Source organism: Theropithecus gelada, chromosome 1 (assembly GCF_003255815.1).
Source record: "Theropithecus gelada isolate Dixy chromosome 1, Tgel_1.0, whole genome shotgun sequence".
NCBI classification, from domain to species: Eukaryota; Metazoa; Chordata; class Mammalia; order Primates; family Cercopithecidae; genus Theropithecus; species Theropithecus gelada.
The window spans coordinates 10104965-10117295 of NC_037668.1; the positions used below are offsets into that span (position 1 = coordinate 10104965).

At 37.1% G+C, this 12331-nt stretch overlaps 1 protein-coding gene across 1 annotated transcript in view; it reads right to left on the reverse strand.

The window, feature by feature from the left end:
• Nucleotides 1–12331, reverse strand: part of GDAP2 (ganglioside induced differentiation associated protein 2) — a 62791-nt gene that overhangs the window by 36582 nt on the left and 13878 nt on the right. Inside the window, exons 4-6 of the mRNA XM_025390630.1 lie at nucleotides 9795–9948; nucleotides 9273–9361; nucleotides 3766–3842 (exon numbers count right to left, since the gene is read on the reverse strand). Coding sequence (XP_025246415.1) covers nucleotides 3766–3842; nucleotides 9273–9361; nucleotides 9795–9948 — 320 coding nt within the window. The remainder of the gene's footprint in view (nucleotides 1–3765; nucleotides 3843–9272; nucleotides 9362–9794; nucleotides 9949–12331) is intronic.

The following is a 12331-nucleotide window of genomic DNA, read 5'->3' on the forward strand; positions in this document are numbered from 1 at the left end:
ACCCCATCTCTACTAAAATACAAAAAAATTAGCCGGGCATGGTGGCACACGCCTGTAGTTCCAGCTACTCGAGAGGCTGAGGCAGGGCAATCACTGGAACTCAGGAGGTGGAGGTTGCAGTGAGCCAAGATTGCACCACTGCACTCCAGCCTAGTGACAAGGTAAGACTCTGTCTCAAAAAATAAAATAAAATAAAATAAAATAAAAAAGGCCAGGCTCGGTGGCTCACGCCTGTAATCCCAGCACTTTGGGAGGCTAAGGCGGACAGATCATGAAGTAAGGAGATGGAGACCATCCTGGCTAACACAGTGAAATCCCATCTCTACTAAACATACAAAAAATTAGCCAGGTGTGGTGGCATGCGCCTATAGTCCCAGCTACTTGGGAGGCTGAGGCAGGAGAATCACTTGAACCTGGGATTTGGAGGTTGTAGTGAGCCGAGATCGTGCCACTGCACTCCAGCCTGGGCGACAGGACGAGACTCTGTCTCAAAAAATAAATAAATAAATAAATAAATAAATAAATAAATAAATAAATATAAAAATGGAATACAGTATGTGGCATTTTGTGTCTGGCTTCTTTCACTTAGCATGATGTTTTCAAGGTTCACCCATGTTGTAGCATGTATTAATACTTCATTCCTTTTTTATGGCTGAATAATATTCTAACACACATGCACGCACACATACACACACCACATTTTTTTATATCAATTCATCACTTGATGACATTTCAGTTGTTTCTATTTTTTGGCTATTATAAAGAATGCTACTACAGATATTTGTGTACAAATTTTTGTGTGGACATAAATGTTTTCAACTCTCTTCTGTATACAACTAAGAGTCAAACTGCTGCATTATAGGGTAACTCTATGTTTAACTTTTTCATGAACTGCCAGACTGTTTTCCAAAGTAGCTGTGCCATTTTTACATTCCAATTAACTACCTATGAGGGTTCCAATTTCTCCACATCCTCACCAACACTTGTTATTGTCTCCCTTCATAATTCTAGCCATGTTAGTGGTGTGAAGTGGTATCCACTGTGGTTTTTACTTGTATTTCTCTAATGGTTAATGGTGTGGAGCACTTTTGCAGTGTTTACTGGCTATCTGTATATCGTCTTTAAATAAATGTATGTTAATTACGTTTCTTTTTTTTTTTTTTTTCTATTTTATGATGTTTTTCACATCTTAAAAAGCTTTCTGGCCTGGGAAGACTGTCCTTGTAAGGGATAACTAATTCCTAAAGATAGTAAAAAGTACATCTTGCATATGCCAACCAACCAATCCCAAATCTACAGTTCTAATCATTTCCTTATCTAACTCTTACATACCATGCAAATATTTCTCTTGGTCTAAATAATCAAGGGCCAGGTATCAGGAATCTAGAGATTACTCCTATAGTCCAGAGTCTGCTGGAATTATTCAAACTAGCCAGTCCTAAACTATAAGTCCTGCCCTGCCTTGAACTCCTGACCTCAGGTGATCCACCTGCCTCAGCCTCCCAAAGTACTGGGATTACAGGCATGAGCCACTGTGTATTTCTAAGGACAAAAGAAAATATGGTATTCTCATTCCGTCATTCAACAGGAAGAACTTAATCACATACTATTTTGTGATAGGAACCTGGACAATCTCATTTTACTAAAAGGATGTGTGACAGTATTCTTTCATTTTTTATGTTTGTGCAACAGTATTTACTTGATACAAAGAGGTTTGTTATGTTTAAATTCTTACTAAAATGTCTAATAAACTTGCTTTTCATTATCCCTTTATTCTTCTATAAATTATTCACAAATGACTTGAGAAAAAGATGGTAAATGTTGATTACTTTCCCAGGTATACTGAGGGCAAAGACTTTTATTCTCTGTTCCTCTAAATCTGAGTCAGGTGTCAAGTTGCCAGGGCACTGTGGTGCATACCTTAGAGGAGCATTTGCCACACTGTAGGGTGATCTTTGTTTATCTGGTTGTCTCAGCATTAGTCTGCCAACTCCCTGAGAGCAAGAGCCATATCTCATTTGTATCCTATCCTATGAAAATGGACAAATCTCTAACCTAGACTTCACTCCTCAGCTTCAGACTGATAAGCACAATGGTTTGCTGAGCCTCTGCCCTGATGATCCACTGATCCTCTAAGACTCAACGTGTTCAGAAAATAATTTGTCTTCATCCCATCTCCAAAACTTTTCCCACTTTCTATTTGCTATCTCAATGGCGGCATCATTACCTAGTCACTCAAGCCAAAAACCTAGAAGTCATGTTTACCTCCTTTTCCCGTATGTATTTAATCAACCACCAACTCCAGTTGAATTTATTTACTAAATGTTTAAAATTTTAACACTACCAGTACCCTTGTTCAGGCCTGATCATTTCTCATGTGGAGTACTGCAAGCACCTGTTATCTCTTCTTGCCATTAGTCTTTCTCTTTCCAAACCATCCTCCACACAGCTAAAACAGAAATTAGATGACATCATTTGTTTGTGTAAAGCTCTTCTGTTTCCCATTGCATAATTAATAAAGTCTAAATTTTACAGGATGTGACACAAGGCCTTGAATGATCTTATCCCTATCTAACTTTCATTTTTGCCACTCTCAGCCTCACATTTTATGCAACACCAATACTAAACACTCGATGCTACATCTTATTTCCATGTCTTTGCTCAGGCTTGTAGGACTGTTGCCACTTGCCTCTCTCCCTTGGCAAATCTTATATACCTTTTACAATTATTTCAACTTATGTATCACTTCCTATGGGAAGCATTTCCTAACCCCGTGCCAGGTTAAAGTTATGTCCTATCCTTCCCATACCTCCATTAATGCACTTATCACAATTATCTGAATGTATCTGAATTATCTATTTCCATAAAAGGATAAAGGCTCCTTGAGGAAACAACCATGCTTTTTTCACTGGTATATTCCCAGGACCTAATATAGTAAACCTGATATATGCAAACACTCAGTAAAAGATCACTGGAAGATTCTATGTATAAATAAACCAGATGAAACAAGAGATAAAGTAAATGTGCCTTTTTTTCAGCAAATTCAAAGGTACATATATATTATATATGTAACTATATATGCCTTGAATAGATACTTCACTAATAGATAGCTAATATGAATATACTAGCTCATTTTATTATCAAGAAAAACCTGATAGAGGTACTATCAGTATTTCTATTTTACTGAAGCAGAGAGGTTAACTTGCTCAATAATACAAAACTGGGAAATATTAGAAGCTGAACTAGACAAATCACTCTAAAATTAAAGTGTAATGAGATAAGAATAAACTGATTTTCTAAAATGGCTTGACATTAAATTGAAATATATTAAACTGAACTACATATAACAAAACATATAAACCTCACAGTACCAGCCACTGGGCTAGGCTGTCACCTGCTCAGGCACACACCAAAGCTTTTCTGGCATAGTAGTTTCCAGTTATGCTCCCCAAACACTCAGTGCTTAGAAGGTGTTGCTTTGAGAGCTAACACAGGGGCCAAGCAAAACAACTCCACTTTGTAAGATTTCACTCACAGCGACAACAGTTTAGCCATAAAAAATATGAACAAAATGCTCCTTCTTGACTTGTTTTTCGTTGCCAATATAGTCTTTTTCAATGAATGATGGTAAGACCCACTCTCAAATACATACATAGATCATTAGGATTTGTCTGCTGGAAACTCAGTAAATATATAGCGATAAGCCAAAGGCAAATGCTTAAAGGTAGAAATAAGATTTAAATAATGTAACAATTAGCAAAATACCTCTTCAAGATCAGAGACAGCAAATACTACTTTTTCAATGGTTTCCCCATGAATCTCTAGGAATCTCCTTACAGTGCCTAAGGAAAAGAATAGAAAGATTACTCAATAAATAAAAAACTACTTATACATAAAGAAAAATCAAACTCCTCAATGTTTTATTTTTGTAATGGATCACTTCTCACTTCATTCAGGACTCTGCTTAGTAATACCCTATCAGTGAAGCCTGCTCAGACTACTTGTATAAAAACTCTTCTCTGATTTGCTTTCCTCCAGAGCAACTGTGATAGACATTTTATGAAGTTACTTGTGTTTTGTTATCCTCCCTGCCCTCTCCACCTCATTCACTAGAATGAAAGCTCCATAACAGAAGACACTTTATTGTATTTCTTGCTCTATTTCCAATGCCAAGAACAGTGACTGGCCGTAGAAGATGCTGACTCCAGATAATTCTCTCTTATCCAGTATATTCTTATTCCCTGGGGCCTCTCTCGGCCAGAATGATCCAGCACAAGTGTCTTTCCATTCATTCAGTTACAGTATTAGATATCCTACCCAGCCCTTCAGACCCTGAAAAAACTCCACAAAACCAAAGCTCAATTATTTTTTTCTTAATTTCTATGTTATCCTAATTCTTCTTTATCAGCTTCCTAATAACAAGACCTACTGGCCTTTTCTTCAGTTCTTAACTCATTGGATCTCTCCCTAGCTTTAATCCTTAACACACATGCCCTCACCTTTTAAAAATGTTGTCCTCCAGGGTTCTGCCTTCAATATTTTTTATTTTTTTGATATACTTATTCTCCTTGGCTCACGAATGTGCTGGATAGGTATTACCTCAAATGCTGATGGCTTCCAAATCTTTATATTCTTTTTTCTGAGGAAAAGACCCGAATTACCTGACGCCTATTGGGTATATCTGATCAGATAACTCACAGAGACCTCAAATTCAGTGTAGCCAAACCTGACCCCAACAGGTCCAAATCCTGACCACCATCTTTTTCTCAACAAACCTGGTCCTTTTTACCTATATTCCTTATTTTGGTTACATATCAACATCCAACCAATCATCCAAGCTAGAATCCTGAATTGTCTTTGATGCTTCCTTTACCTCTTCCTTCACACTGCATTTTCAAATAGTTCCTATGGCTTTTAATTCTATTGCTAATATTTCTAACATTTATTCATTTCTTTTGGCTGCTTTCAGGTTCTCAAGGCTCACACAGACTTTGGTAACAAGCTCTTAACTGCTCTCCTTGTGTCTTTCTTCCCCAAGTCTACATACTCACTGTTGCCTGAGTTATCTTCTCATGGTACCCTCTTTACTAAACACTGGTGATGCTCTGCACTGCTTACAGGTTAAGATTCAAAAACCCTAGCACAACTCTCTATACTCCAACCCCAACTATCCACTTTTCCCCACTCAGCTCTTTAGTCCTATTTTCAATTATTCCTCCCACATCTTATGCTTTAGCCAAATCTACTTTGCTGTATTCAAAACATACCACTTACTTGATGCCCTGCCTCTGCTTGCATGCCTACCTTTGACTAGAATACCACTCATCCACCATTCTCTTCTTTTGGTGAACTCCTACTCATTTTTCAAGACCCAGCCGAGAGCCATCTCCACCCTTCCTTGTGCCCCCTCTAGAATCTTTTGAACACCCTTCATTTTAAAGAATTTCTCACATTTTATAGCTAGACTAAGCTTTTTGAAGACCAAGCATATTTTATATTAATATTACTTTAATTTGGGGCCTAGCACACCTTACGGATGTGATATGCAATCATTCAAAAGTAGTAACTGAATTAACAATTTATGGCTCAGTTACATATTGCCTGCTTTGTTCAACATTGTAGCTCAAGAACCTGACAAAGCAAACCCATTTGTTAAAGGATTAAACAAACACTCATAACTCTCCTCCTGTTGGATAACAAATATACTTTTCATTTTTCCCTCTATTCTGCTTTAAAGCTTCTTCAAAATGAACTTTCAAAAAAAGATTTTCAGCAGGGTGTGGGGCTCATGGCTATAATCCCAGCACTTTGGGAGGTGAGGGCAAGACGATTACTTGAGCCTGAGTTCAAGACTAGTTTGGGAACACAGTGAGACCCTGTGTTTACCACATTTTTTTTTTAAATTAGCTAGGTATGGTGGCACATGCCTGTAGTCCTAGCTACCTAGGAGGCTAACAAGGGAGGATCACTTGAGCCCAGGAGGTTGAGGCTGCATTGAGCTGTGTTTGCCCCACTGCACTGCAGCCTGGGTGACACTGTATGACTCTATCTCAAAAAACAAAACAAAACAAAACAAAACATAAAGATTTTCTGTTTCCTATTTACTTTGACATCAAGTTTTAATGTTCATGCATAATAGTTTCCCAGAATATAATTATATTATTTCCTTTGGAAGATAAAATACAATACCAAATAGCAACCAAACTGAATTCTCTCAGTGGAACTCATGTAGAAAATTAACTCTGCAAAAGCGGTGAAGAAGAATGATGTCATGACTCTACGGTTTTAGTACTAAAGGTCAGACCACGCTCCTCCTTTCAAAATTTCATCTATCTCTGCAACCAATCATGATGTCCTGTGCTTAAACATCTAGTGAATACTCTATAAATTGTAAGAATGATATCTAGGACATTATAATTCTCCATCTGGAAACACCGCAAGAACAAACACCTTCATCTTATTTCTCGCCACTGTATTATTTTGTATACAGTACATAGTAGTCACTCAAATTTTTATTGGATGAATAAATAACCTGATAAATTTATTTCAATGCAGATACTACTTCTGGAGAAAAACAAACTGCACATGAACTAAGAAAAAAAAAGCACAAGTCTTAATATATCTATCAAAAACATATTACTTAGGCTTCAAATGAAATAAATTTTGATAAGAGTTTAATAAGAAAGCTTTTGATACCAAGTACTTAGAGTTATATCATTAGATCTGTTCTTGGCCCATATATGTTACTAAAGTGTACAAGTCATTTGTTTTCCAAATGCCTGATAAAATATTCAAGCAAAAGGCATTATCTTCTGTGTGTTTGAATGAGATGCTACAGTTTTGCCACTAGATTTAAGGCCTAATAAGTCAAATGTGCCCACTTTTTAAGAGTTCTACATTTCCTTTTTGCTAATCATATTTCTAGAAATTGCTTCATCAAAGTCCCTTATACCCATTATCGATCTTTATCTGCTGCTACTCTCAAAGTTGACGTCTCTTATAGTACTGTATCAAGTGATTTGTCTGGGGCCACAGAGCTAGAGCTGGACTGGTAGAATTAGAACTAAAAACCAGTCTTCTTAACTCCCTATTAAGAACCTTTTATACAAAATAATGCTGCCTCTTTAAAATACAATCCTTACGATTACCTTCATAAAAAATAGATATATAAAAGAAGCTATGAGATGACAGGACAAGGACTAAGTAAAATCAGAGAATGCAGAGACCAGTCAAAAGCCTTGTCAGGAGCAATGATATCAAGGCAGGAATTTTGCTTTGGTTAGGTACCATTTAGAAGACAGGCATGTAATAACAAAGTAGTCTTCCACTGAAGCAGTTCTAACTCAAGCATAATGAATCATCTAGTATAGCAGACAGGTTACTAGACTTGGGAGTCAGAAGGTCTGGATATATGCTCCAAGTCTGCGTAACTCTCACAATAGGAGAAATTTCTGAGCCTCTTTATTTGTACAATGGACACCATACTACCTAAAACACAGGGTTGTTAAGTAAAGTAAGTGGAATTTACTTGTCCTTTTTAAAAATACTTATTTCTTGAGCAAGTACCATATGTCAAGCATTCAAGATAAAAAGGTAAGATTCCTGCCCCCCAAGCTCAGTCTAGTATAATGTATATAAGCTTAATTATAAAATATACAAATTTACTATAAAATCCTTGAGTAATTAGAATATTGGTTTTTAAAATAGTTTATAATTAAATAAGACTAAGACTGAACAGAGCCTCACCCTAAACTCTAGGCTACATAATAATAATTTATACATTCAAATATCTTTGTGGTATTTGTGGATATAAGGCTTTCAGCTCTTCAACTTTAAATTCTAGAGATAACAGGGGGTCTTAAAGATCATTTAGTATCATTTGTCTTTGAAATGAGAAGTGTTTTCTATAATAGCTGCAACAAATGGTCATGTAACCTCTGCATGAATGTTCCTAGTGACAAGAAGATCGCTAAAATACTTTTCTGTTACAGTTAGTACTACTTCAAGTGGGACCAACATTTTCTTCCTTATAACTTAGTCTTAGACCTTGCCTTGTACAGTTGGAGTTCTTATCTATAATCCTGATGAGGATCTGTAAACTTCCTGAAATAACATGCAAATTCTGTATTTATGCACATTTTTCTTGACAATGGGTTCACAGTGTTCTTTCACCAGATGCTCATTGTAGTTTATGACAATACCCGAAAGAACTGCTGCCTGAAAAATGTAGCACAGAATAAGTTCACAATGAGACTCCTTCAGATATCTGAAGATGGACATCATATTTTCTAAAAGCATGCTCTTCTTTAGAAGAAACACCACTACTGTTTCAAACTGTTTGCCCTCCTGTTTGTCAGTGTCTCATGAAATATGACACACAGAAATAAATATAAAACTTGAGATGTGGTCTAAATCTGCATATATACAGTGAGATCATGGAAATATGACACACAGAAATAAATATAAAACTCGAGATGTGGTCTAAATCTGCATATATACAGTGAGATCATGGACTCTCTTTAGCTGAATGCCATATTTTTATGTCACATACAGACATTTGGCTCACATTGATTGAGCCCAGTCTTTTGAAAACCTAAATGTAGTTTTACATTCAAACAGCATGTGTGAATGTGGCTATTTAAACTGCCAAGTGTTATACAAATATGGTATCATGAAATCAGACTGCATTTATTGCACTGTTAAGATTATTCTAAATTGTGATTTAACTACTCAATGCATTAGCCATACTTTCTAACTTAGCATCACTTTCAAATTCAAGAGGCTAGCTGTTCTGAACCTACACAGGTTTTGGGGGCTGCCCAACTCCAGACTCGTTCTTTGCTCAATCAAATTCTGTTAAATTAAAAAAACTAATAGGCAAGTCTTCTAACCCTTTATTCAAATGGATGAAAATGTCAACCTGAAAAAGTAAATTGAGAGCTCTGCAGCTTGCCAATAAAAACTTCCCTCCAGGGTGCTACAATCACTTAACCAACGAATATTCTTTGGCTATAACTATTTAATGATTTAAAAAAAAACACTTTTTTTTTTTTTTTTTTGAGATGAGGTCTCACTACATGTTGCTCAGACTGGAGTGCAGTGGCTATTCATAGATGCAATCACAGCTCGCTGCAGCCTTAAACTTCTGGCCTCAAGTGATCCCCCTGCCTCAGCCTCCCAAGTTGCTGGAATTACAGGTGTGAGCCACCATGCCCAGAATTTTAAAAATTTTAAAGATTCAATTCATGTACAGCTTCTCCAACATTACTTACGAAGTGCTATGTGTGTTGCATCCTCTAAAGGATAACCACGTTTTGCAGAATTGATGACACAGAAGCCAACAGAAGACATTGACTGCTCTCTGCAACCAAAGGGAAAACACAAAAATTGCACTACAAACATCTGTAATACATATACAATACATAACTAATTTCAAAATCTAGCTCAACTTCTCCTTTCCTCTCCAACAAATCTACTATAAAAGCTAACCCAACTGTACTACTCAAAAATTATATTAATATACAATTTAATTGCACTCTTTGGAGGACACATATTTCACATAAAAACTGAATAAAAAATGGGAAAAGGTTAAATTCTCAAGTCACTCAAATCTATCCCATTTATCCTGCTAAGTTTGAAAAGATAATTCTATTGTCAGGGTCCTCCTAAATCACCTAAAATTTGACATCCACTGCTAGGTTTTTAATCTTTAAAAACTGGGGCCTTTGTCTTTAAAAAACTGGGGCCTTTAACAATGTCTGATATGCTATGTCCAGAAAATGAGTAGACCATACTTTGCTAGTTGAAGTACGTTTCTGTAGCAGCTATAAAGGGAACTCTCAGCTGCTGTGCGATAGCGGCTCTTATACTTAGGTCCCACTGTGTGAATGATGAACCGGGCAGCTAGATTGAATCCTTTTGTCAATTTTGCTTCACCTGTTCGGCAACCTGGAAACAATGGAAACATACCTAAGTTTGGACGTGTTAGGAAAACAAAAACAAAAACAAATGAAAGCATGAAACAGAGAAAGTACTGAGAACTTTGAGAAATTTCAGTTAAAAATACAGACTGAACATAAGCATTTATCTCTGTTCCTTCTGTTGGATAATGACAGTGAAGCAGTACAACAGGTATAAGCACAGCGACAGATAAAAAGAATGAGAAAGAACATGAAGCAGATAAGCATCATCAAAATTTTGGAAGGTAGAATGTCAACTGACTAGTAACTGACTCAACAGAGCAGAGAAACCTAACTGCTTGTAGAAATGAGATAACTAATACGAAGCAAGTTGATCTGTACTAAAGAGCCGTGTTGGATACATGACAGACAGCTTTGATTCAAATCCTGAGTCTACCACGTTCCTGTCAAGACACTCTGGGCAGGGGCTTGGCCTCGTCACAACTCAATTTCCTATTTAAGAGGGATCTAGTAGTACTTACTTCACAGGATTAAACGAGTATATGCAAAGTGTGTACATGCATCAGCAATTATTGTTATTATTACTAGAGAAAGCTAAAAAGGCTCAGAAATTGGAGCCCTAAGTACTTGTAAAGGCTATGCTGTGAAGTGGGATGTGGCGCTAAAAAGAGGAGGCCCGGTTAAAAGTTTGTATAAAGACAGTCAAATCTGCAACAACCCCTCCCCCAGCCAGCACAGTAAGGCTATGTTTTTTTTTTTTTACCACCAGAGCAGCAGGGAAGAAGTTTATTCTCTGGAGATGCTCAACTAGAGAGTTTCTGGATTCCAGAACCCCAGGCACAGCTGAAAAGAGGGGATTTAGTTAAAGTGTTATACTTAACAGTGAAAGGTCTAGCCCTCAGCCCCCAAATGGCTTTCAAAACAGACATCTAGGCTTACGCTCATGGAGGATTCCTTTCCAAGAAATTGAGAGGCCCAAACCTAAAGGACCTACAGATTATGATAAACGGGGAAAGTTCCCCAATAAAATAACAGGCAGGAGTCCCATTCTGTCATATGCTTCAAGACCCACCAGGCAATAACCTTTGCCCACTGTTGTGAACTGAATGCGTGGGTTCCCTCAAAATTTGTATGTTAAAACCCTACCCCCTAATGTGATGGTGTTAGCAGGTAGGGTCTCTGGGAGGTAATTAGAATTAGATAAGCTCATGAGGGCAGAGCCCTCATGAAAGAGATTTGAATCCTTGTAAGAGTCTCCAGAAAGTCTGCTCCCTCTCTCTGCCACATGAAAACACAATGAAAACTCAGCAGTCTGCAGCCAGGAAGACAGCCCTTAGCAGAACCTGACCATGCTGGCACCCTGATCTTGGATTTTAGTCTCCAGAAATTTCTGTTCTTCCTAAGCCACTCAGCCTATGATACTTTGTTATAGCAGCCTGAACTGACTTAGACACCCATCTGTACAAAGTTTCCCATGAACTTTTCAGTTCTTCCATCTTAAATACAGCTAACACTTAAGGACCACCAGAAAGAGAGAAAAGCCTCTAACAAAAACTAAAAGGGGAGACTAAACACATGCTCAAGAAATGGACAACACAGGGAAAAAAAAACTTTAAACAAAATCAGAATGTCATAAAAACAGACTATTCAGAGAACAGGAAATGGCACTTACCTAGAGCCAAGTGAAAAATATGACAGCAGAAATGATAAGTTCAATAGAAGGGTTCAAACTAAACTTGAAGAAATCCAGAAAATAAAACAAAAATAAATTGAAAATAAGAGATAACAGATGAGAAAACTGAAAAATTAAATAAGAAAATACAACATCCAACAGGATTTCTTCAGAGAGAACAGAGAATAAAGAAGAAAGGAAATTATTAATGAAATAAAACAAAAAATTTTACCAGGATGGAAAGACATGAGTTTCTAGATTCAAAGAGCCCATAAAACACCCAAACCATATGAAGGCACATCCCTGTAAAATTTAAGAGCACTAAGAAACACAGATGAGATCATAAGCTTTCCAGAAAGAAACCAGTAGCATACAATCAGGGATAAGAACAGCATGAGACTTCTTAACAGCACTAATCAAAGTAGAAAACAAAGGAGTAGTGCCTTCAAATTTCTAGAAAATGATTTCCAAACTAGAATTCTATTTCTAAGCAAATTACCAACTAAGTACGAAGGTGGAAGTAAAATCTCAGTAGTTTTGCCCTATTGTATCCTTCTTTAAAATCTCCTGGTAGATTTACTCACAAAAATGAGAGATCCAGGCCAGATGCGGTGGCTCACGCATGTAATCCCAGCACTTTGGGAGGCCGAGGCAGGCGGATCACAAGGTCAGGAGATGGAGACCATCCTGGCTAACACGGTGAAACCCCATCTCTACTAAAAATACAAAAAGTTAGCTG